General features: G+C 42.3%; 1 protein-coding gene and 1 long non-coding RNA gene across 4 annotated transcripts; one reads left to right on the top strand and one right to left on the bottom strand.

Annotated features, from left to right (window-relative positions):
• On the bottom strand, positions 1 to 7,966 carry LOC125333406 (homeobox protein ARX-like). Of its 3 annotated transcripts, XM_048319282.1 has the most exons (5): positions 7,521 to 7,773; positions 7,228 to 7,441; positions 7,105 to 7,150; positions 2,299 to 2,585; positions 1 to 1,420 (listed from the first exon to the last, which is right to left on the bottom strand). In XM_048319282.1, exons 1-5 carry the CDS (start codon positions 7,618 to 7,620, stop codon positions 1,195 to 1,197), a joined length of 873 nt encoding a protein of 290 aa, XP_048175239.1. In that variant the 5' UTR covers positions 7,621 to 7,773; the 3' UTR covers positions 1 to 1,194. The 3 variants fall into 3 exon arrangements, with proteins under 3 accessions (XP_048175239.1, XP_048175240.1, XP_048175241.1); XM_048319283.1 differs by lacking the exon at positions 2,299 to 2,585 and having other exon boundaries at positions 1,237 to 1,420; positions 7,521 to 7,933; XM_048319284.1 differs by lacking the exon at positions 1 to 1,420 and having other exon boundaries at positions 2,366 to 2,449; positions 7,521 to 7,966.
• LOC125333408 lies at positions 6,862 to 23,789 on the top strand. The gene is made up of 3 exons (XR_007206843.1): positions 6,862 to 6,951; positions 19,730 to 19,874; positions 23,324 to 23,789. It is a non-coding gene; the product is annotated as an uncharacterized LOC125333408 (long non-coding RNA).
• Positions 23,790 to 24,463: the final 674 nt, after the last annotated feature.

Below are 24,463 nucleotides of genomic sequence, written 5' to 3'. Positions count from 1 at the left end.
TTTGCACAGTGTCATGTTTGTTTAATGAGTCCTCACAACAGCCCTGTGAGGTAGGCAAGTGAGCTGCAAAAGGAGGATACAATGACCTATCCTCACTTTACACTAAAGCACCAGGAGGATACTACGTATCCTCACTTTACACTAAAGCATCAGGCCTGTGGAGAGTTGTTCTCACTCCCATGTCCTGGATGGGGAAATTCAGCAAAGACTTAAAATGACCTGTCTTGCAGTCCAGAATTGTGATCGACTGTAGACTCCTGCTCAGTAAGGCCTCTGTTTTCACTCATTTCAACATTGGTCCAAGGAAGAATTTAACACTTCACATTGAGTTTTCACTTAAATTCTGAATCTACTCAAGGCATGAAATGTCTCAAAATATACAAGTAATCAGTTAATTTACTGGTCTGCTAAGGTGTGCCAGAAATCTTGCTAAAAGTATTCAGCAACCTCATATTTACAGCTATAAGGGACTGACTGACATGTATATACATACACAGAGAACTACACACAATTTACTGCACACTGCTAACCTACTTTCACAGGATACAGTTCATGTACAGAGGTTAAACTTTCTTAATTAAGATGTTGCCACCCTGAACATAAAGCAAACTTTTTTTTTAAAATTTGAAACAAGGTACTCTTTATACAAACCTAGTTCTGAATCAAAAGCCCATACTGAAAATAGTCCCCATCTTGTACCTGCTAAGTCTGTCTAGAATGCAATATTTCACTGGCATTTGCACTTCAACATGAAGCATGGTCTCCAAGTTGATAACTGTGTACTGATTCTTACGTCTCAAGTACTGCATGTAAGAGCTCCTCCTGAGAAATTAAGAATTGCTTAGAAAACTGGTTATTCCTACAAAGAATTTGGAGCTTTTGGACTAGCTTCTGGTGAGTTTGGCGATTTCAAAGCTTCAGATACATGTTAACCTGATTTACAAAGATGAGATAGTTCCTGCTTCTGTTTCTGCAGTGCTAGAGATGATACAAGCCAAAATACTACCTGATTTCTTGTTGTAATGAAGGAAAACAATGTTTAGCAGGTTTATTTCCTTTCAGTCTGTTACTGAAGCTGCAGGAACTACAGCTCTGTGTGTGTTTTCTTTTTTTAAATGTGTCTCTCTAACAAGAGCTACTTATTGGAGAAGGCATTCAGTTTCCCATCCGTGGCTGTAGTCTGTGGGAGAGCTCCTAACAAAGTTCTTTGTTAGTGTTTGTAAGACTGGAGATGAGGTTTAATTGAGGGATTTGTGCTGAATGTTCTTTCGCTTTGAGTCTTAGCGCTGCAATGCTTGACGTTTTCCTTTCAACTGCTGCTGGATCAGTGAAGGCGGTGAGAACAGGGTCTGACGGGGGTCCAGGAGCTTTCATTAGTACTGAAGCTGTTGTCACGAGAGGATTTAAAGCATTGAGAAACCTGTATTTGAAAGAAGTCAATATTACCCAAATTAAGAATTGTTTTGGAGAACAAATACTTTCTGAGTTGCAGCTTCCCCCCACCAAAGTATTAGGGAAAAAAGTTCCAAAATTTCCAATTTCTTCCAAGTGTACATTTTTTTTAGCTTTATTTTGCAGTATAGTGTCTTGCCCTTTAAAAAAAGAACAAGCAGAAAACCCCACCCTAAATAAAAAACCAAACCACTTTTAAATAAAACGAACAAGAGATTATCAGACATAGCATGCAGATATCTAAACCAGCAACCATTTGCTTAACCCCTCATGCTAAATCCTTTCTAAACAAACCTTGGATACTGTAGCCTGTTCTGTGAAAGCAATAAACCACCTCATAAGAAGGCCAATTTATATAGCTGTTTATGCCGACAATTTGTTCAGATCAATTGATTCCATGTGAAAAGCATTTGTTTTTCTGTTAATGTAGTACTAAGATACAGGCTCTAATTTCAGCAAGAGTGCTTTCTTCTATTTTTTATATATTTATATATACTTATATATATTGTATTTACATATTTTATATGTAATGTATTTATACTTGAGAGAGAGCGAGAGAGAAGGATGAAGCTGCAGCCACACAGGTCACAGCAGTATGTATGAAGACTAGCGTTCAGTGACACCAAAATTGCAGTAAGTATGCACAATTTGTCTTCCAAAATCAATTACGTATTAGGTTTTTATTATCATGACTCAAACCTAAATCTTGCTGTTGCTAATCAAGTGACCCTACACAGGAACTAACCCATTTTAGTAAGTTTATTGAGAACATGCGAGTAGCAAACTAATATAAATGCAGAATTTTTAACAGTTTTGAGATTTAGAAAAAAGAAAATTATTCTATACCTTCCAAAATGTGGATTTAAAATAGGATTTCTGAAGAGAGAAGTCCAGGTAAGACTGCTGAGGCCAAATGGCCCTAAGGTTGAAGGACTAAAAGCTGGGGACATGGACGGCACAGCCAATGTTGGAAGAGGCATTGACCTCCACGTGTGATCTAGGAGGGGAGAATGACTCAGTGGAACATCCAAAAATAGACCAAGTGGGTGTGTTAAGGAGATTCTTGGAACAGTCCCCAGAATTTCATTTTTTTCACGTTTCCTCCACTTTGCCCTTCTGTTTTGGAACCAGACCTTCAATAAAAAATTACAAAGGCATTAGCTGAACTTACTCTGCAGTTTGTCCTACCAGATACCATGGCACGTATTGATATGGATGGCAAAATATTTACTGTTAAACCAAACCCCACTTCTTTAATATAAAAGATTCATTCATAAATGTCTTAGTGGGTTTATTACAAAATAAATCACTTATAAATATTGTAAATTTGACTACTCTCTGGCTGAAGAGTCACGTTTTAAAGCCATTGCAATATATATACCTCTCACCTGAAATGCAAGAGCAATTATTAAAAATGATCATTCTTCCTTTCATAACTTATTTATTGAAAGTTAAATTTCAACAAAGCCATTCAAGAGGTGGCAATTATATTACAGTAAAAAAAATGTTTTCCAAGAGTTTTAAATAGCATCTAAAGTATCTAAAAATCAGGTTTTGGGGGACCCAGCTTGCTTTACCTCAGCCATTCCCTATGACCACTTCCAGCAATCTGACTTACCTTCAGGTGCTTAAATGACATGAAGTGTGTTTGGGAGAAAAGCCCTCCACATACCGGGGTGCTGATCCCCAAACAAGGCTGCAGCATGCCCCAGCCTTGCTGTCCCGAGCCTGATGTTGTTTCTTTCTGTCAGTAAGAACTGACTCTTTCAAAGCACTTGCTCTGGGGTTCTCAGGATCCAGCTGAAGAAGTACTACGCTAGTCCTCTCATTGCATACAGTATCTTTACACCAGGAAGTTCCTGTTCTCCTGGAAGAGGGATTTATACCCCTTGGGTTACGCGTGTAACGCAGAACTGTCTCGCTCACAGGCAGTCTGCAGAGGGAGGTGCCCTCAGCAGAAAATCAGAACATCAAAATTTTTGAAGTTGGTACTTGAAATTCTTGAGTGTTATGACTCATTCTTTGGTCTTTCCTCCAGCAACCATCAGCTTTCAATAGTCAGATGTCTTACAAAGGAATATCTGAGCCTGTGAAATGCCAGGCAGCTATGCCTGCATGGCAGTGAGGACTAGATACTCCACCTGTATTAGTCCAAGACAGGGGTCTGGTAAGGAAAACTAAATTACTGGGATCAGATGATTTTAAATCACTGTTAACCAGCAATCCTGAATTTGTAAGTGAGCTTAGCTCTCACAAGAGAAGACCACCAACTCAAAGGTGTTAGTGTTTTCTATGGAAAAAAAAAAATCCAATTGAAAGGGCACTAACTGTCTCACACTGCAGATATACAGATACAGCCTTTCCTAAAAAGGATAAATGCTGCAAAGGTGTTCATGTCCTTACTAAATCTTAGTACTGTTCTTCAATCTGTTCTTCATAAAGAAGCCTAACACAAAATTAAATATCTGCTTTTCTACTTTCTCTGTCCTAAAGCAAATCACTCAGACGTGCACTTTGACTACAAAATAATTTTTTTAATGTTACAGGTAATTTTGAGCTTAACCCCAAAATTTAGTCATTGGTAGGTTTTGTATTTTTCAAACTGGAAGGAAATACCAGCATAGATATCTAATAATGACCATTCAAAAAAAGCTGGCTTTTGGTTCCTTATTGGTACAAACTCATCGGTTCAAGTGATAACAGGAGCAGACCAATGCCTCATACCTTAGACTGACATGACAAACAACTTTCAAAATTTACTGCACACATTATAGTCATTAACATTCGGATTAGTCATCCTGAACCTTTTGTTAAGCAGTTTTCCTTTGCTTCTAATAAAGGCTTAACTTGCCTTTATTCTATTTTCAGATACATCTGAAGTGACAAACTAACCATAATAGAAACTGCTACACCAGTCTTAGGATTTTTATGACCGTAATATCAATGGCAAAATACTGTAGAAAGAAAGCGTTACTTAATACTCAAAAATTAGTTTTAAACCATCAAGTTTTGAATTGTATGCTAAATATTACCCAGATTATATTTGTAATTACTAGCATCATGCATATCTGACAAGAGATTTAGGCCTTTTATAAAGGAAGAGGTGAGCACGTAAAATTTGATTGCTTTCTTGCTGTAATTTTCTTTAGAAATGTATCCTATTTAATTGATGTAATACCTAAAGATGACAAAAAGATACATAGATGTGCATAAATGTATTGTGCTTCTGCTGTAAGCGAATAAGAGGATCGTAATGAGAAAATACGACAAGGATGTCTAGATCAGATACATCTGTAAGCCGGTGTTTTAAAACTGATGTAGTTTATGGCAATGAAATACCTATGGAACCTTTTACTCCTCACGTTAAACAAGATAAAAGATTCTTTTAACTTTTTCTTATTTTCTTTCCATCCTAACAATATGAATAATGAGAAACAGAACGGCAACAACAGATGCAAATGCTATTGAAGAACATGCCAAGGTGGCTCCAGGTTACAGAAATGTTTTGCAAACTCTCTGACTACCTCTTTCCCAAGGTAAGGAATGCTGCCATCATTGTTATTCTATAAAAGTAAATAAGGGGGGGTTGGGTGAGAGGGATCTCTTTGAAGTGATGATGGAATGAGCATATGTTCATGCAATTTTTTTTCTTTGTTCATTTTCATGTAAGACTCAAAAGGCAAGAGGAGGAACAATGCAGTGGCTGGTACCCATTTCAGCTGGTTGACGGAGGGTTCTCCCCAGAGAAGCAAACCTCAATTTGTAAAACACACTGAGGTGAAGAAATGGTCTGACTGCATTGAGTAAGATTAATTTCTTGATTTTACGCTTAACTAAATAAAGAGGTGCTACTTTCCATGTCAGCTGATTTAGCCAGGTACCATGGGAGAGGATTTGAAGTCTTCATTTCACACAGGATGCCTTATAGAGCAACTATGAGCATGGGCATATGCGGCAAGTTTTTGGTAATTACAGTAGTTTGCTAAGTAGAGTACATCCCTGTTGTTCCTATGCATCTCCTTCCCTCCAGGCTGCACCCTGTCTCCCACAGGATAGGAACTGGGGCTTGGCTCTGTGCACTGTAAGCTCACACTAAGCAACTGTGCTGACTTTGTGCTCCGTGCCCAGGAGACTTGTGTTCTGACATATTAAGGAGGCAAAGAGGTACCAGGAACAGCTCTTTGCTGTTCCTTCCATTTACTGGGGATGCATCAACTCTGTCATTTCGCTTGTTAATTCCTTTTTGACTCCATCAAACACAAACATTTCCATTTTTTTTTCTTTAGTTGAATCATTAGAAGATGAGTTTCTCTTTGCCATGTACCATTGCACCATTCCTTCACAGGGTCTACAAAGTATGTACCCCACAAAGGGAATGTGACAGTAACAGTTAAATTAACTGCTTTTCACCCATGTCTTTTTCATTGTGAGATGCCATGTGTAATTGTCAGAGAGTGGGGCATGTCAGTGACTAGAGGTTTTAATCATTGCTGGTATTAAGAAGAGGGGAGGGTACATAATTTCCTCCAAGTCCACCAAAGAGAGATGAAAAATTAATCTAGGTATTCTTTGACTCAATTATAAAGTACCATTCATACTTCTAATGTTTCTTCTGAAGATGGTGCGTATTAAAATAAAAAGCTAAAAAAGTTACAATTTTACAGACTGTAACTGTGGTGTGAACCATTGCAGACCCAGTGACCGGAGTAATGACAAAGTATACAAACAAGGATCTGGCATTAACAGCATCAAAGCTATACAGGAGTAAGCAGGACTGTCACACTGAGCAGCTGCACCAGTTCTCAGTCTTTCACAAGTAGGCACATACCCAGAGCTGTGCTGGAACCATCAATATCTGTTATACAGCACAAGCCAAATTTAGTACAATTGTCATTTGCAGCTTATAAATACTTGAAAGCCTCCATGCATTTTGAAATAACCTTTTTTTTTTTTAAGCTATAATTTCTGTATAAAATGGGGATTTCTAGGTTATCAAGAGATGAATCTAAAGAAAGTGGTTTTTAAGAGATATTGTTAAGCAGGAATGCAGAGTCAGGAAAAGTTACTAAGGGTCATTTGTAGTTTAAGCAAACTGCAGCCTACAAGTGATTAGTGTCTGTCTAGGTATGCTGAAGTTCTACAGGCATTGCTACAATCACAGCCTAGATGGGTATAAAATTTTCCTGGACAGGATCTGACTGTCATATATGAATGTCAAATTAATCTTTCATTTGTTTTAACCAGTCATTTAGAAGAGTGACAGTTTTATTGAGCTAAATTAGGGCAAAAGAAGGATGTAAACACTGCAGCCTTGGTAACTAACTTTGGATGCCCCACAGAACCCCTCATTTTCTGTAAACAACCTGATTTATTCTTTTTAAATCCTGTTTTAAAACTCAGGAGATAGTACCTGCCTTTCGACCCATGACGGCGGCAGCAGAAGCGGAAGTGAAGCTCAGCCTGGGAATGTTCCTGAGCCGCCGCTTCCCCGCCACGGAGGTAACGCGCCCCTTCCTCCGTCCCTTCAGCACCACCCGCCGCGGACAGGACGCGTGCCCGGCACCGCCGCGGTTCCCTTCTCGCCCGGCTGAGCAAGGGGGAAAACGCGCTCTGTTCAATCCTCTCTCGCCCCTCGTCCCCTCCGGCACTCACCTGCACCCGGGCTTCCGTCAGGTCCAGGCGCAGGGCCAGCTCCTCTCTGCGGGGGCACACACGATTAGAGCCGGAGCTTGCCCGCCGCCCCGGCACGGCCCCGCCCGCCCCTCCCGCCGCTACCTGGTGAACACGTCGGGGTAGTGGGACTTGCGGAAGGCGCGCTCCAGCTCCTCCAGCTGGAAGGTGCTGAACGTGGTGCGGTATCGCCGCTGCTTCCTCTTCACCGGACCCGGTGCCTCGGAGCCGGATGGGCGCTCCCCCCGCTCCTCCGTCGGCGGCTCCTCCGCGGGGCTGCGCGCTCGATCGGGCCTCGGCGGCGCCGCGCGTTCCGCGCCTGCGGGAGACAACCGCGGAGTTACTGGGGCGGGCGGGCGTGGAGCGACCCCGCTGCCCCTCACCGGGCCACCTCTCACCGTGCCGGCCCGCGGCGGGGCCCCGGCCCAGGATACTGTCGATGAAGTAGGACGTGAGGAGGTGCAGGGCCGGCGGGGCGGCGGGGGCCGCGCTCTGCATGGCTGCGAGCAGGGCCCCCACGCCGCGCCGCGTTTTATGGGCACGGGCAGCGCCCGGCTCCGCGCCCCGGTATTAGCATTTCATTAGCGCGTGGCGTCAAGGCCGGGGGTGGGACGCGCCGGGCCCCGCTCGCCGCGCAGGAGCCGGGCCGCCTCCCCCGGGGCCGTACAGAGAGCCGCCCCGTCGGGGCTGCCCCACGGCCGTGCACTACCCTGAGGCCGTGCCGCCCGCTCCCCCTGCTCCCGCAGGCCGGCGGTAACTTTTTCAAGCCTCGTCCGGGGGCGCGGAGCAGCTGCGGTGAAGTTGTGCCAGTGCTCGCCGCTGTGCGGTAGACCCGTGCCCGGCTCCTCGAGAGCTGCGGCTGGGTCCGGAGTGAGGGCTGACAGCCCCCGGCTGAGACCCTGGAGTGAGGGAGAAGAGTCACTAGGGTTTACCTTTATTGCTTCTGATGAACTTACACTTGTTGAATTCAGCGTTTTAAGGCTGACCTTGCAAAGTACCGTGTGCCAGCAGGCGAAGGGAAAGCGCACAAACCCGTGCAAGATTGAGTCCTTTTTCTGGAGATCTCTAATTCCACTCCTGCTATAATTCTGTTGTCGGTGTTGTTACAGCAGTGGTTCCTCAACAGGAGGCCTGGAAACAATTTCCTGCACAGGGAGACTTCCAGCAGTTCTGTGATCTTACTGTGGTGTACTGATAGAGACTGACATAAATTAGATGACAAAATGACTTGAGCCTGAGATCTTGATTTTGGGGATTAGAATGAAATACTGCTTTCTAGAGAGTCTTACAGAGTACAGCAGAAAAGGGCTAAGAACCCCCAAACCACAAAACTAGTGGCTGAAAACTGAAGCCAGACAAATTTAGATTAGAAATGAGGCATAGATTTAAAAATCCTTGTGTTTATATCTAAGTTTTGAAACAACAAAAGTGGTGGAGTTTTCTGTCTTCATATCAAGGCTGGATCTGTTTACATTCTAGCTGAAGACATAGAAGCTGTCAGTGCAGAAATGCTTCCTCACTGTCACCTGTCAAAAATCTTTTGGTTAGTCCTGGCATTGCAGTCCATCAGCAAATCCTCTCCCTGTCCCTGTCCCTGTCCCTGTCCTCTCCTCTCCTCTCCTCTCCTCTCCTCTCCTCTCCTCTCCTCTCCTCTCCTCTCTTCTCCTCTCCTCTCCTCTCCTCTCTCCTTGCTGTCTCACTGCTCTGCTGCAGGGCTCTTCATTGACTCAGACCTCGACTTCATTCCTTTCACTACAACAGTTTGATTTGGCCTGAAGCAATACCTTTGTGAACCTATTCCTGTGGCACCCTCTATGAGAAGGTTTTGGACAGCACTTTGTGATGCTAACTCCTGAAAAAGTAAGGTGCCTGTATGAAAGACGACTCTGGATAACATTTACAGAAAGTGGGTTTTTTACATGGCGTTTTCTTGACATTTCATACTTTATTGCCCTATTCATAAAGCTCAGACTGCCACATTCACGAGACCTTAATTGTGTTCAAAGGCTTAGGGACTCATTTGTGATGGAAAAAACAATGATTCTATGCATCCTACAGATGTCTAATGTAGTTTCTGTCAATTCCAGGAAACAAGATTTGAGTGATCTAATTTCCTCTGACTAAAGAAACTGTCAGAACTTCATCAAGGAATCTCCTGGATGTGAAATACCCAGTGATGTGCTTGTTTTATAGTTACATGTGTTACAGTTGCACATATGTCTGTGGTCAAAGAGAAGCCCCTGAATCTTGGAGAGCATGCCCAGGAATTCCAATGAGATCTCCCAAGAGCCAGAAGTGACTAAGTTTTGTTACTTAGTTACTTACTTTACAAACCAAATGCAAGAGCAACCTGGACAGCAGATAAAGCTTCTGTGAGGAGCTGCAGGGGTGGCTGCTGTGAGAAGTTGCCAGAAGCTTCCCCCATGTTCAATGAGCCAATGCCAGCTGGCTCCAGGATGGACCCACTGCTGGCCAAGGCTGAGTTCATAAGCATTGCTGGTAGCACCTCTGGGATAACAGGTTTAAGAAGAGGAAAAAACCTGCACAATAGCAACTGCAACCAGAGGGAGGAGTGAGAATATAAGAGGAGCAGCTCTGCAGACACCCAGGTCAGTGAAAAAGAAGGGCAGGAGGTGCTTCAGATGCCAGAACATAGATTTACCTGCAGCCTGTGGTGCAAGGCCATGGTGAGGCAGCTGTGCCCCTGCAGTCCATGGTGGAGCAGAGATCCACCTGCATCGCAGGGAGAACACCAAGCTGGAGCAGGTAGATGACCCCAGGGGGAGCCAGTGCAGGAGCAGGTTTGCTGGCAGAACTTGTGACCCCATGGGGGACCCACTTAGGAACAGTCTGTTCCTGAAGGACTGCAGCCTGTGGTGGAAGAGACCCATGTTGAAGCAGAGCCAGGACAACTGACCCCACCTGACCAAAGGGATATCCCAGACCATATGATATCTGCTCAGCAATAGATGCTAAGGGAAAAGAGTGTAGGGCATTTATTATTATGACATTTGTCTTCTAGAACAGCTGCTACATGGGCCGAAGCCCTGCTTCCCCAAAAGTGGCTGGACATTTTCTGCCAATGGGAAATAGAGAATAAATCTTTTGTCTTCCTTTGCTTCTGTGCCTGGCCTTTGCTTTTGCATTATTAAGCTGTTTTTATATTAATCTATGAAAATATCCTTTTTTCTCCCCTCTCTGTCAAAGAGGAGAGAGAGCAGCTTGGTAGGCACCTTGTGTTTAGCCAGAGTCAACCCACAACACATCTGTATTTTTCAGATGTTCTCAAGCAGGTCACATTTACACTGCTTACTGACGTTTGAGTTGTTATTTTGGATTTGTATTGTGTCATGTCGTGAGCTGAGCAACCTGTGTCATAGTTGCTGCTTAATGCCATTGAAAAATGCCCTAAAAGAGTGGGATTTAAATATATTTTCATTACTTTGTGTTCAACCAACCTTGTTGCTACTGCATTCTTGGTTTTCTTTGGCTCCCATACAAAATAAAATGTGACAGATGAATCATAAAGCTCACCTTGTCCACAGATTGTTTGAAAGACAAAAGAAAGCATATGCATCTGTTTGTGGGTGACAGCAGAGTTGCAACTGCATGAGGGGCACTGGTGTTTGCTGTGCTTGAGATGTCTCTTGGCATGTTGATAATGTATTTCAGCATTCTTTATATGGCCTTAAATACATACATAAATATATATTAATGAAGTTTAATATTTAGGCTTAGAAAACAAAGCCTGCCTATATCGATATTGAAAGAAAGTTCTGAGATGAAATATGTGATCATGTTAACAGGAAAAATTACTTGAAGAGTGTCCAAGGAGTTGGTTGATAGCTCAGCATAGATCTTTATTGGCTTGAAGAGGGGAAATAGCTGCTAAGTAGAGAATTAGGTGCAAAACTTGGGTAAAGCGGAAGTGATTCTGATTAGAGCTCTACATCAACTTTGGCTGATGCTCTAGGAACCAGATGAAAAGTGCTGAAAACCTTTAATGCCAATATACCTCTTGGATTGCTCATATTCTTATTAACACAACTGGTTTCTCATTCTATTTCTGTTTTACACAGAGGCCTGAAGATCTGTGTGAACTTGAAGATCAGCATCTCTCTTTCGTTTTATGGGATTAGATCTAGGTTATGTGTGGCAATCCTCTAAATACTGGGGAACTGCAAGACTGAATGTTGTGGTACAGCCTTAGTTGAGTTCTCTCAAGCCAACTGATACTTATTATACCAGCTGCACCAGAGTGCAGTAACTCTTTTGTAATGGAATCACAGTAAGCTGGTTTCCCATTTCAGTTAATAACTTGTGAAAATAATGTAAGTGCTTTTTGCTGATTAAGCATACGTGACTGCTTGGAAAAAAAATGTGTGTGCAGTACATCGCAATTCAGCTTCCCTTTCTGTGCTGCATATTCAAGAGCACAATAAAATATTAGTTTCAAGAAGAATAAGATAATAATTGGAATGTTGCTGACTATGGAGAAGGCATTGTGTTGAGATGGCAGACACTCTGCTCATTCTGACCAACCTGCCTGGAGCAGATGTCTCTCTGTTGTGTCCCCACCCAAATCTGTTGGCAGTCTCACTTTCAGATCTGTTCCTTTCCTCTCTGCAGACCTTTGATTTTATGCAGGCAAATAAATAGAGAGCCCCAGTCTTCCCTTTTTGCATTTGGTTCTTGACGGAGATTGACTGTTCATGAAGGGCTGGCATGTGAGAGGTTCCTGTTCAAGTGACACAAAAGTATTGCGATATACCTGGAATGACCTAAGCATACTGCACTGAGTGTTCTCTCAGCAGCTGCTGTAATGAACTGTTTCTCAAACCCTTTAGGTGAAAAGTGAAGAGCTCTTTAGTGCACAGATACCTCTAGCAGTGCTGTTATGATAAAGTAATATTTACTGGATCTGCTAAAGCCACCCCTTTGGGGTCAAAATTAAATGAGGCTCTCATCTCTTCTAAAATGTAAAAAATCTATGTTTTAACTTTTTAAAGTTTCTAGACTGCATTTATGGAGAAAAAAACTGGTAGAACCTAGGGTGCCACAAGTCCAAGAATAAATAAAAACAATGGAATATTAATTTATTTTTTATTAGAAAGTGCTAGATAATAAACTAACAAACCAGGTTTTATCTCTGTTTAAGGGTTCATATTTTATCCTTTCTGAGGAGTATCAGTCCTCTACCATGTTTGCATACTCCTAGAGTGAAAATTACTTTTTTTCAAATTATTTAGGAGCTGACTGTGAAAGTTGGACTAGCCTTGGAAGACCACATTCCTTCTTCCTTTCCTAGCCCTTGACAACAAATCACCACTTCTACGTGCATCATTTATTCATATGTGAAATTGGAGTGGTCGCACACTCTTTGCTAATAAATTATTTTTGGGAAAGCTGAGTCTGTTTAAAATAATTCACATCTGATGTTTACCCATTTACAATTGTAAAATATGTTGTACCCGTAAAATACACACTACATACTTTCCCTTTTTAAGCCCTAAATATAACCTTGTGTTAGCTGCAGAATAACCACTGGACAAACTGTTTCTGATTACTTTATTCTGTATTGCCATGATTATTTTAGAAACAAGTCTTTACCAGGTGTGTTCTTCAGTATTGTCTGAGGTCCTCTGGGGTTCATTTATGCAGATATGGAGCTACCTGGTTCTTCCCAAATGCTAATGTGACTAATTCCAACTCACAGACACGGACTGAAGTCTTCAAAGAGTTGTGAACTGTCCAGTAATGTGCAAAAGAAACTCTGCTACAATCTTTGTGTTGTCTGTGTCTCAATCTTCCGCAACTGTAGTAAGTGTTGTTTCATCCTAGCCTTTATAACAATTTTGCTACTGCCATTATGGGGATTTGAGGCATGGAGAGGTGGAATGGTGAAAGAAACTTGGGCAGTTCTCTGTACATTAAGTGGTTTCCCATGTTCAGCCTTATTGACTGAACTATCTGATTTTTCTTTTAATATACCTACTTTAGTACACTAGAAATTTTATAGAAGGCATAACTGTAGAAATCCACAGCATCTGTATCTTTTCCCATAACAAAACTGTAAGTGAAGTAGCCAGTCAATAGATGAGAGTCTGTAGAAGTACATTTCTTTTAGGGCGTTCATGTGCTCACAGCTATTCAATAATACCCTGGATGTTTAGTACAAAACAAATGTAGCTGTAGTGAGGTTCCTGAACTGTTTTGTGGATTGCTTCACTGACTCACTTTTGTCTTTTTAAAGATCAGAGAGCCCTGTGTTTGATAATAGAGTGATTTGGAAACTCCTTTGGTGGATTTATTGAGGTACAGAGTCTGACTGGGTGTGCGGGATTGTAGCCCAGGTTTCTGACCACAGGAGTTCTGCTGCTCATTCGTGACTGCAAGTACAATGGGAATCAGGCCTGGATTGTGTCAACTGTAAAGGTCATAGAATGGTTTGGGTTGGAAGGGACTTTAAAGATCATCTCATTCCAACTTCCTTGCTGTGGGCAGAAACACCTTCTACTAGATCAGGTTGCCCCAAGCCCCATCCAACCTGGCCTTAAAGATTTCCAGGCATGGGGCAGACACAGCTTGTCTGTGCTGTGCCTCGACACCCTAACAGGGAAGAATTTCTTCCAAATATCTAACATAAGCCTCCTCTCTTCCAGTTTAAAGCTATTTCCCTGTGTCCTAACCCTACATGCCCTTATGACAAATCTCTCAATCTTTCTTGAAATCTCCCTTCAGGTACTAGAAGGCTGCCCTGAAGGTCACCCTGAAGCCTACTCCTGAAGGCTGAACAATCCCAATTGTCTCAGCCTTTCCTCACGGAAGAAGTGTTCCATCCCTCTAATCATGTGTCATTCTGAGCTGTGGCACTCTTGGTAACTGCAAGCACCTGGAGTCTGCCAGGGGTGGTGTTCGTGATGGCTGTTGACAATAACAGAGGGAACTAACTGTTATCTGCAGCTGAGCTGACCTTGCAGGACTCCACGGGGATGTTAGAAAAAAAGGAAACCTATTTGTTGTTTTAAATTGTGAAGAGTTTATAACTTGGTTCCACAGGTTGAAAGCATGGAAGACGTATTTGTGTTAGTTGCTTGGCTTTTTTATTTTATGAACCAGTTCTGAACAGCAAACACCATATAAAATTATTCTGTAATCAACTATTTGGAATTGAAATTGAGTGAATCATCAAAAGGAAACAACTAAGCAGTGAAGACCTGAACTGAGCAAACCCCTCAACCTCATGTTGGAAACCAATTGTGAAGGATGGTACAAATGCAGCCTGGATTTGAGTTAGGTAACACCAGCCCAGTGACTTTATCGGAGAGGAAAGCAAGAGTGAGGCAGAGAGTTTTCTTCTCCTCCTCCTAGAAAGTTTGTGTCCATCTTTATGCAGCAGAGTTTAAGGATATGTAAGTTGCTGTGTTTGATACAAGTGGTAACCACGGCATGGAGTGTAACTGCCACAGATTGGAAGTCAATGTGCTTAAGCATCTGTCTGACTGCTCTGCTGGAATAGGACATTAACTGTTGCTGTTAACAGTAGTTTCATAATATTTCAGCAGCAACCTGTAGTAATCTGGATTTAAGATGTATCTCTAATTGTTATAACTACTCAGTTTTGTAACTGAAAAAGAGTTTTGATGACTATAGGAGAAGATAGGTGGGGTGGGGGGGAGTGAGAGAAGGAAGGAACGACCCAGGAGACCCTCCTGCACTGTGTCCCTCTTTGTTGCCATGTGTGCTGCAGAAGAGGAGATTCAGGGTTTTTTTTTAGGGAGCTATTTTCTGATGGTGTTTTAATGCAAAATCACAGTACGCTGCCATTAAAAGCAGTATGTGCAGTCAGAAGAGTGTATTTTCCTCATCTGTCCCTGCTCCCACATGTATATCTGATATGCTAGGAAAGGCTGAACAATTTCTTCCAAATATCCTATTCACACTGCTGTGATGAGCCTGCAGGCTTCTTCCAATCAGGATTACCTTGATTTTACCCTCCTGTGGCATCAGCCTGTGTCCCTCTGTTCTTCAGGTGAGGTCTGCAGCATCTTCTGGCTTTGAAGAGAGCTCTGCATGGTTTGAATGTGAGGTAACACCTTTCTCAAAGCAGAAACCTGGCCCTATTCTTTGTCTGAGCATCGGTGTGCTGTATAAAAACACTGTGAACTCCTAGCCTGACTTTGGTCACAGTTTATGACTACATCGAATAGTTTATCTCCACCTCTTCTTTGGCAGAGCTTAAGAAAGGTGAACTCTGTGCTCCCTCTTGTGGTACATGTAGAAATGTAAAGAAAGTTTGGGGAAAAACTGCCCTTATCGTGAGGGAAGCTGAATGTCTTCGTTTTACTGAGCATCTTGTGACAGAATTAAGTAAGATTTCTGATATTACATCAAGTGATGTGAAAGGAAAAGGTTTTCTTAGGTCAAAACACAGACCTGAAGCAAATAGCTTTCTAAAGCAAGGCTAAATGCTGGATTGTGTTGTAGCTTTCCAATAGTCAGGGAAAGCAGAATCATGAAATACTGTTAGGTATATGCTCTGTTAATTGGTTTTTACATATACACATGAAAGAACAGCATAAGAATATTTGCCTAATACTAATTAAATTTTTATGTCACTTCCTGCAGACCTTTGTGCCGTTTTGTGTATTTTTCCCTTTGTATTTTATTAAGGCTTCTGCGGGTTTGTAATCCAATAGCAGAAAATGCATTCATTTTGTGATCACTAGCTTGCTTGGCCCTAGATTTTACAAAGTATTTACATTAGATGTGCAAAGATACTTATACCATAGGTGGAAATGATGTGCACTCTAGAAATGAGAAAAGGAATAGCAACAGAGAACTACACTTCAGATTACTGCAGGTTGCTCTAAGCTCTGTAAAGATGCTGTGTTTTCTTGGACTCCATAATACCACTTTTGATAATGTTTTTTCTGGAAATGTTTGCAGAGAAGAATTCTTCTAACTTCATAGTGAAGCAGTATGCAAAGTCATCTGCAGGGTGAAGAGCCTGGTTTGAAGGAGACTTCGCTGTTTGTGCATGTTTAGCTTCACGTCTTTGCTATGGGCTGCAGTGTTATTGCATACACATGTAGGAGTGCCCGGAGCCTCCAGGACCCCCAGGTACCCTGCAGTAGTGAACTGGTGCAAAGTCTGGTCTAGAAGTTACTGAGAGGCAAGTGAGGAATGTCAGACAGGTGAGCAGTTATGTAGTTGTTGAAGATGTAACTGGTGTTACCCAGTTATAGGAAAAGAGAAACAGGTCTAGCTCAATTATACAGAACTAATGCAACAGAATGACTGTGGTTTTAGCCCAATAATAGTTTTAAGGAATGATGATATCCTGCAGGTTATGTCATGACTTCCCCTCTCTGTTGACAATAATTATATCCATTAAATGTCTGCAACCTCCAATTTCATCCAATATCACCAATAGTCTTGTGGACGATATGAGCCGTTCGTGTTGGTTAGATATACTGGGATTTCGAGAAAGTGGTTGTGCTGTTTTTGGCTGGGATAGAGTTAATTTTCTCTACAGTAGTTGTTTTGGGCCCATGGTTTGGATTTGTGCTGGATGCAGTGTTGATAACACAGGGTTGTTTTTGTTACATGAGCAGGATTTACCCTGAGCCAAGGCCTTCTCTGCTCCTCACCCCACCCCAGCAGCGAGAGGCGGAGGGTGCCCAAGGAGCTGGGAGGGGACACAGCCAGGACAGCTGATCCCAGCTGACCCGAGGGATATCCCCAACCATATGGCCTCATCCTCAGCAATAAAGCTGGGGGAGAAGGAGGAAGGGGGCACATTTGGAGTGATGGTGTTTGTCCTCCTGAGTCACTGTATGCGTAATGGAACCCTGCTGTCCTGGGAAAGTGGGAAATGAACTCCTTGTTTTGATTTGCCTGTGTGTATAGCTTTTGCTTTCCTATGAAACTGTCTTTTTCTCAACCGAGTATTCTCACATTTACCTTTCTCTTTTCCCTATCCCACTGGGTGGCTGTGTGGTGCTTAGTTGCTGTCTGGGGTTAAACCCCAACAGTGGTGAAAAATTTAACATTAATGAAAGACTGTTTTTGATGTGGTTCACTTGGCAGTTCTAAGCAAAATTGCTTTGCATTTCTCTTTGCTGTGGTTTAAAGAATTTGAGTTTGCCACAGAATGTTTATGTTGATATTTGTAGTTTTACTGCTGGGTAGAGGAAAAACCATGCAAAGAAATCAATTACTTTATCTGGAATCTGGGCTTTAGCCCTAATGTGCTCTAAGCAATGCAAGCATTGAGTGAGCCACTGGGATTCTTATTTTCAGGGAGTACAAGCTGTTGTAAATGCGGAACACCCTGAAGTATCTTCATTTTGCAGGTCACTTAGGAACATCATCCAGGGCACACTAATGCGGGTAGGTGTCTCACATTTTTCCAAGGTGTGGCTGTCATGAAGCTGGGGATTTACAGAGATAGAGAAATAAATATTTCAGTGGTGTGCAGTTTTGCTTAATGATGGGACATGTCTCAAAACATACATGAGATCTACTGGAGTATTGATTGCCAAGGTAACCCCCTTAAACCCTTTAATTTTATGAGCAGTAGAAGATGGATGCTTAAGCGAAGAAGTGGGTTACCTACAGAATTGGATGAAAAATCTCACAGGGAATTGGAGCAACAAAACAAAATAAAATATGTTCTACTTAATTAAAAAAAGGTCAATGAACCAGATTGAATTTAAGTAGTTTCTGGGAAAAACCTATCTCATGGGTGTTAGAGGCATGAGCTGCTGTTTGGCATTGTGGTGCAGTTCCAGCGACTATCAGCGTTGGAATGTGCTAACTACAATTTGAAGCCTACTGGACAAACCTGTTTCTTTCTTTTCATCCTTAAATGCCTCAATGATGCTATCGCCAGGCATTTACACCTCAGGGGGAAGGATTAAACGATTAAAAGAGTGGCCTGTAGGACCCTGATATTACAACAACTAACTGGTACCATGAGATCCTGTTTGAATGCTTTCTGTCTTGGAGCTGTTCAGGATACACCTTTGTCCACTGCTGCCAGTACCTGCAAGTAATATGTCTCTTTTTCCACTCTAAAATGAAAACGGGATGGGTTTTTCTTCTGATGGGATCATGTGAGTCTAGTAATTGGATCTTTAAAACAGACCCATGAAATAGTGCAGCACTTGTAGTGAGTTATGGGAGCGCTGACAATGCTTTAAACAAGGGCTCTGTCATATTTCTTGCTGCCCATTTCCTAGTGAACACGGACATGTGCTGCTCTCCTTCCTAGTATGGAGGCAAGGGTGTTACAACTATCAAGAAATGAAGCAGAGATTTATTTTTACATTGACCTGCTACATAAATATCTTTTATACTGTTCAGCTGATTCACAGTCCTCATTAATGGACTAAACTTGCTAGTTTGTCTCTTTATCATGTTGATAGACCTGTTAAATGAAACCCTGAGAAATCAGACAATTTAGTCCTGTGGCCAGTGACAGCTTTTCACAGTAATGAGTTCTAGCTGTGTTGTACGTGCCAAATGTCCAGGCAGCTTATGCTTATCAGCATCCATTATACTTTTTGTTGACTTGGACCATTAATAACCTGTCAGATTAGGTAATTAGGCTGTCTCTAGTAGCCAGGGAAAATTGTTTTTCCTAACTGATGGTATGGGTTGTGCAGTTGTGCAGATAAGCACTTGGTCAAATGGCAGTTCAGGCGATTTTTAACTGGCCTTGCTGATGAATGCAAAATTACTGCTGAGACATGAGGGCCAGATAACAACAGAGGGACAGGTACGAAATAAAATTACCTGCCACTTTCAAAACTCTCTCCAAATAAGACACTGCTTACTGTTCTGATTCTGAAAATCTTCATGTAGGAGCAACCCTGTTAATTTCAATGCTCTGATGGTTTTATAAACATTGCTCCCTTCTTTTGAATTAAAAGTAGACCTGGGGGAATTAGAGGGATTCTCTCTGGGAGGTGCCATTTTACCCCTGTGAGTAAAGCTGGCTGCTGGTAGTGCCCACTACTGCTCTGAGATTCTCTTTGTGCATTGACCTTCTTACTTTGGCACTGATGGAGTCTGTTGTGCCCAGGTGCAGGAAAAGGTCTGTTTATTCTGTTGAAGCTGGGATCCCACCTCTTGGGTGAATGACGTTTACCTATTTCTAGAAGCAATTAATCTTCAGTGTGAAAAGGCTGAGTGTTGTGACAACATCCATCAAATAAATTTAGTTATGTGAAGACTTTCTGCTGAAATAGACAAGAAAATTAATTTTCCTGAAAAGCCATTTGGGTTTTCCATGATTAAGGGCTTACATTCTTGAAGCCTGCTTTATTTGGGCCAACTTAAAAGATGGGTGCAAGAGTCATAGAGGCAACTTTATTCTGCAAGATTGGTAAGGTAAATGAATACATGCACAGAAAGTTGTTTTAAGAGAGAATTTAACATACTCGTTCCTCTGAATTGGAATGACGTTCGGGAGGGAAGCAAACCAGCACAAAAATAGTGATTGTCCAGACCTGATTGTACTGATGTTGACAGACTCCCACAATGGGCTGATATGGTGGCAGCAAAACATTCTCAGCTGCCCTGTCTTATTGGTTCACAGGGACACGGAGCAATTAAGTTGTGCTTGGTGAAGGAGGTGGATGGATGAAGTGGCAGAGGGCTGGAACAGCCTCTACACTTACAGATCTACAGAGATAACTTGTTCTGGCTGACACCACCCTCTGCATGCCCATCTTGCAGCCCAGGTGAGTGGAGTGGGTCTGCACTCTGGCTGCCTGTATTGAGCCTTGTGCCTCAAGCCCAGACATTTTACAGAGACTCGTAGCCATCTGCCATCCTTTGCTAGCTGAGAGACCACTGAGATTTATGTGGCATAAATTTAACCACCTCAAACTAAAAATACTTCCTGACAGCCAACCCTGCCCAGGATATATAGTAGAGAAGACTGAAAGTTCCTTCCTCCAGGGAGAGGTCACCAAAAATTATGTGCTTTCCTCATTCCTGGATGCCTCCTTAGTAGATGTGCAGAGGGCAGCAGCCAGGCCAAGGATACAGCTGGTCCTTGCCTTGCAGAAATAGTGTAGGGACCCTAAGAAGAGCTAAGTGTTCCCTGCTCAAGTGCTGGCACATGCCTCAGTGTCCAGGGAATTACATGCTTTTGCACTTTTATGCAGCTCCTGACAGGATGACAAAGATGTCATCCCATCTAAATGTCACTGAAGAAATTTTGCTGAACTTCTGGCAGATAAAAATATATGTGTTTAAACTGTCTCATTTTGATTTACTGTCTGAGATTCATTGGTGTGGGCTTCAATGCAGCATTAGGCATTTACTGTGGGATCAAGGGTAGGAGACAGTTGATGTGTGGACAACAATCCATTAGAAGCCAACTTTATCCAGCACTGAGATGGTTTAAACCATGGCTGGTTTATGGAAGTGAATGGCTTGAGTCTATTGAACTTTTCACTTAAAACAGGAGGAAAATGCCCTTGCTTTGAAGTTCAGCTATTGGACTTAGACTCCAGCAGTTCTCATCTTTTATTTTCAGGATGGACTTGACTTTCCAGTGCGGTTTTTCCTTAATATAGTTACATGCTTCGAGTGGTTAGCTCATTCAAACAGAACCTGCACTCTGGCTTCTTTTGCCTTCTCTCTAGTCTCTTTGTGGAAGGAGTCCCTGCCCACAGCAGAGGGTGGAACGAGATGATCTCTAAGATCGCTTCCAACTCAAACCATTCTGTGATTCTATGGCTCATTATGGCTTTCCCATGAGGTATCCCCGCGCTGCTCGCAGGCGATGGGGGCCTGGGGGAGTCCGAGCTCTCCCCGCTGCCTTCGAGGGGCAGGCGGCCGCCGTGTCCCGGCGCCGTCGGTTGCGTTCGGCCGCAGCTGCCGCGCGGTGTCGCCCGCAGGCCGCTGCGAGCGCCGGAGACACGGGGTCGCTGCTGCCAACCCTGGCTCCCGTTGAGTCCCCAGTGCCTTCCAGCTTTTGGTGCTCCGACTGTGGGTTTATGTTTTGCAAGCTTTAAAAATGCCATCGCTGCTTCTGTGCTGCTGCCCGCCTGCTTTTTGTGATCGCAGGAGCTTTAATTGTGTCCCAAAACTTTGCTGCAGCATTCCAGAAAAGCAGCTGAAATTATCTTGTTTTGGGCATTATATAGTGTAATAACTAAGAAAAAAAACTAAAAGCAAATGGACACAGTGCAAGAAGGGAGCTGCTGTGTCCTTTCCTATCTAAACTTCTTGTTGTTCAGCCTTTATGAAAAAACCATGCTGTACTTAGTTCTACAGAAAGTCCAAGGAGGAAAAAGGCAAAAATAAATGATTTAGTAGAATCTAGGGGTGAATCTTACATAAAACTTAACAGGTTATAGATAGCTCTTATAAAGGTTACTGTGGTTTAACCCCAGCCAGTAACTAACACATAGCTGTGGGATGGGGAGGAGAATTGGGAAAAGGTAAAATGTGGGTTGGGATAAGAATAGTTTAAGTTTTGAACAGTTCTGGTCAGGAATAAACAAAGGAAGAATAATTTTAATGCAATGAAGAAAAGCCGGCACCTATGGCTTGGAGGATAGGAAAAAATCTGCAAAGTGTAGCCACAGTCTCCAAAATCTCAAACTCGGAGGTAACAGAAAGTGTTTACCTAGATCATTCACATTTCAGATCTGTCCTTACACCAGAGGCAAATGTACTGGCTCCAGTGTGTATCAGAAGTTTGCAGTTAGAGGAAGGTATAGAAATCTCTAAAAAGAGATTACTCCACTGCAAGGTAAGGAAACAAAGAAACCACTCTTAAAGTGTATAATGTATATTGTGCATAGTGTATACTGTAAATCATTCCAATACAAAAAGATCATTCAGAAGTGAAGAAAGTACAAGAAAGAGCTGGAGCATAAAACAGGAACATTGAAGTTACTGTCGTTTACAAGGTGTTAGGAAATAAGAAGTTAAAATTCTACTGCAAAGAGATGTTAGCCACCCTGGGGTCCAGTGCATCCACATACCCTATGAGATCACCAAAGTTTTTGCATGCTCCTATCTACTGCAGACGGTACCAAGATATCACTGTCCAGGGACGTGAGGTGTCTATTGTTCGCAAAGAGTAAGACGACTCAATTTTAGACAAAGAATAGAAATTCAGTCAGACCCTAGGACAATCAGTAATTTTAGGATAGCAATATGTAAAGGACAGGTTGTGCTGGACAGAAGAGTTGTTCAATGCTTCTTTATTCTCTGGCACTTGATTTCAAATGCTGCAGGATGCTCCTACATGCATGCATTAACTGAGGTACATTTTGCCACAACATCTCTGTAAAAAGCCAGAAAGAAACAGGATCCATGTGTAACCTGCTGGTCTGTCAATGATTCTTGTCTCTGGCATCTGCTCCTGTTGGTGTTCCAACTGCTCTAACCATTGCTTTGTGGCAAAACAACTCCCTAAAAACACACACTGACAAATCCTAGTCCTAGTATTCCTCTCCAGCTTTGTCTTGTGGCTGAGGCAGTGGAAGAAATCATAGTATCACAGAATGGTTTGGGTTGGAAAGGACCTTGAAGACCATCTAGTATCAACTCCCCTGCAATGGGCAGGGATTAGACCAGGCACCTCAGGGCCCCCTCCAGCCTGGCCTTGCACACTTTCAGGGATGGGCCATCCACAACCTCTCTGTGAAGCCTCTGCCAGCGCCTTTCTCCCCTCTGGGTAAAGAATTTCTTCTTAATATCTAATGTAAGCCTCTCATCTTTAAATTTAAAAGCATTCTGCTTTGTTTTATCACTATTTACCAGTGTAAAAATTCACTCTCCCTCTTTCTTATAAGCTGTTGAAGTTCTGAAAGAAATTCTAGTATCAGAGATTCAAGTATGTCAGTTACTGTGTGAAGCTTGTAAGAAGTTCAGTTTCTGCAAAGGTAAAAGAGCATCTATAAAATGTCAACAGGAAAATATTATCCGTGTCTTGCATAGCCTCTAGCTTAGTTACAGCACTTCACACGTGATTCCATGCATGCCATTGTAGCTTGGTTTTGCAGTTCTTGTACCTCATCAGATTCACACACATGCTGCTTTAGAAGCATAGAATGAAGCATAACAGGAAAGGATTTACATCCCAGTTTAGACAGAGATTTATTATCCTAGTTTATTTATATTAAATTGAATTATCTCTCTTTTCTTTTTTGATTACCTTTTTTAGAGTGTCTAAAATGAACAATTGCCATGATCATCCAGCTCACACCTGAAAAGAGGCAATTCAAGCAGCCTCATTTGAGGCTCTTTTGCTTAAATATACTAACGGTATTTCCCATCTTATCTGTTTCTTCCCAGACCTTATGTTCATCTATCTCTGTGTAACTGCCTGCCTGCATTGTGTGTCATGATAATACTGCGCAATGTCGTTTTGTACACTGGAGGCAGAGAATATACAGCTGACAAATGAATTGGTCAGACTTGTGCAGAGGAACAGACAATTTCTAGATTAGTTTCCAAGTTTACTGCAATTTTCCTAGTTTACTGCAAGCGTGTTATCTTTTCTTCAAAATTTATCTCTCTATGTGGTTAAACAGCTGTTGATAAGGCTTGCCTGTAATGCCACTTGTAATGATCCAAAATAATATTACCCCATGCAATCTTGTTATCTATGTATCACAGTATCCAAAAGTCTTTCTGAGCTTGTGGAAAGTAAACCAACAGTAATGCCAAATGTATATCAGATCTTGTTTTAGTGGTCTCTATCTCAAGTTTTGATCATTATTGTAGTTCTTAAAATCTGGAAAAGTGTGACAAAGAATTTTGCATTCTGCTTTTTTGTAGGTTAGTGTGTCCCTCTCTATTAATCAAATAGTTATTCACTCCAACTTTAGCTCTAGTGAGTTGGTTATACTTATGTAAGTCTTCTATCTTACACTGAGGTCCCGTCAGGATCCAGAAGTCAGCAACCCCTTCAATGTGCAGAAAGACAACAAGAGCACAGGGAGCTGCACCTTGTTTGTGAAAGGTCAGATCACTCCACTGTTAATTTCACGTGAATTTGGAAAAGGCTTCTGACCTGTTTTCCTTGTGAATAGCAATATGCGTGCATACCTGATTTTTTTCTTGGCACCTTATCTAGACGTTTATAGCTGTGAACAGGAAGTGTTGAACTACCACCAAGGAAAAAGGAGAGTTCTTTTTTGGAAGGATTTCACAGTCACTTTTTGCAGGCAGAAATGAAGATATGAGGGCTGTGGCAAAGGAGAGTCAGACCTAGAAATTGTCTTGAGCTTCATGAAAATGATCAGACAGAGCCCCTCCCCATTGCAGAGCACTGCTGGCATGCCATTGGTATGTTGTCTGT

Source organism: Corvus hawaiiensis, chromosome 14, assembly GCF_020740725.1.
Source record: "Corvus hawaiiensis isolate bCorHaw1 chromosome 14, bCorHaw1.pri.cur, whole genome shotgun sequence".
In the NCBI taxonomy this organism is placed as follows: Eukaryota; Metazoa; Chordata; class Aves; order Passeriformes; family Corvidae; genus Corvus; species Corvus hawaiiensis.
This window is presented reverse-complemented; position numbering and strand designations above follow the sequence as displayed.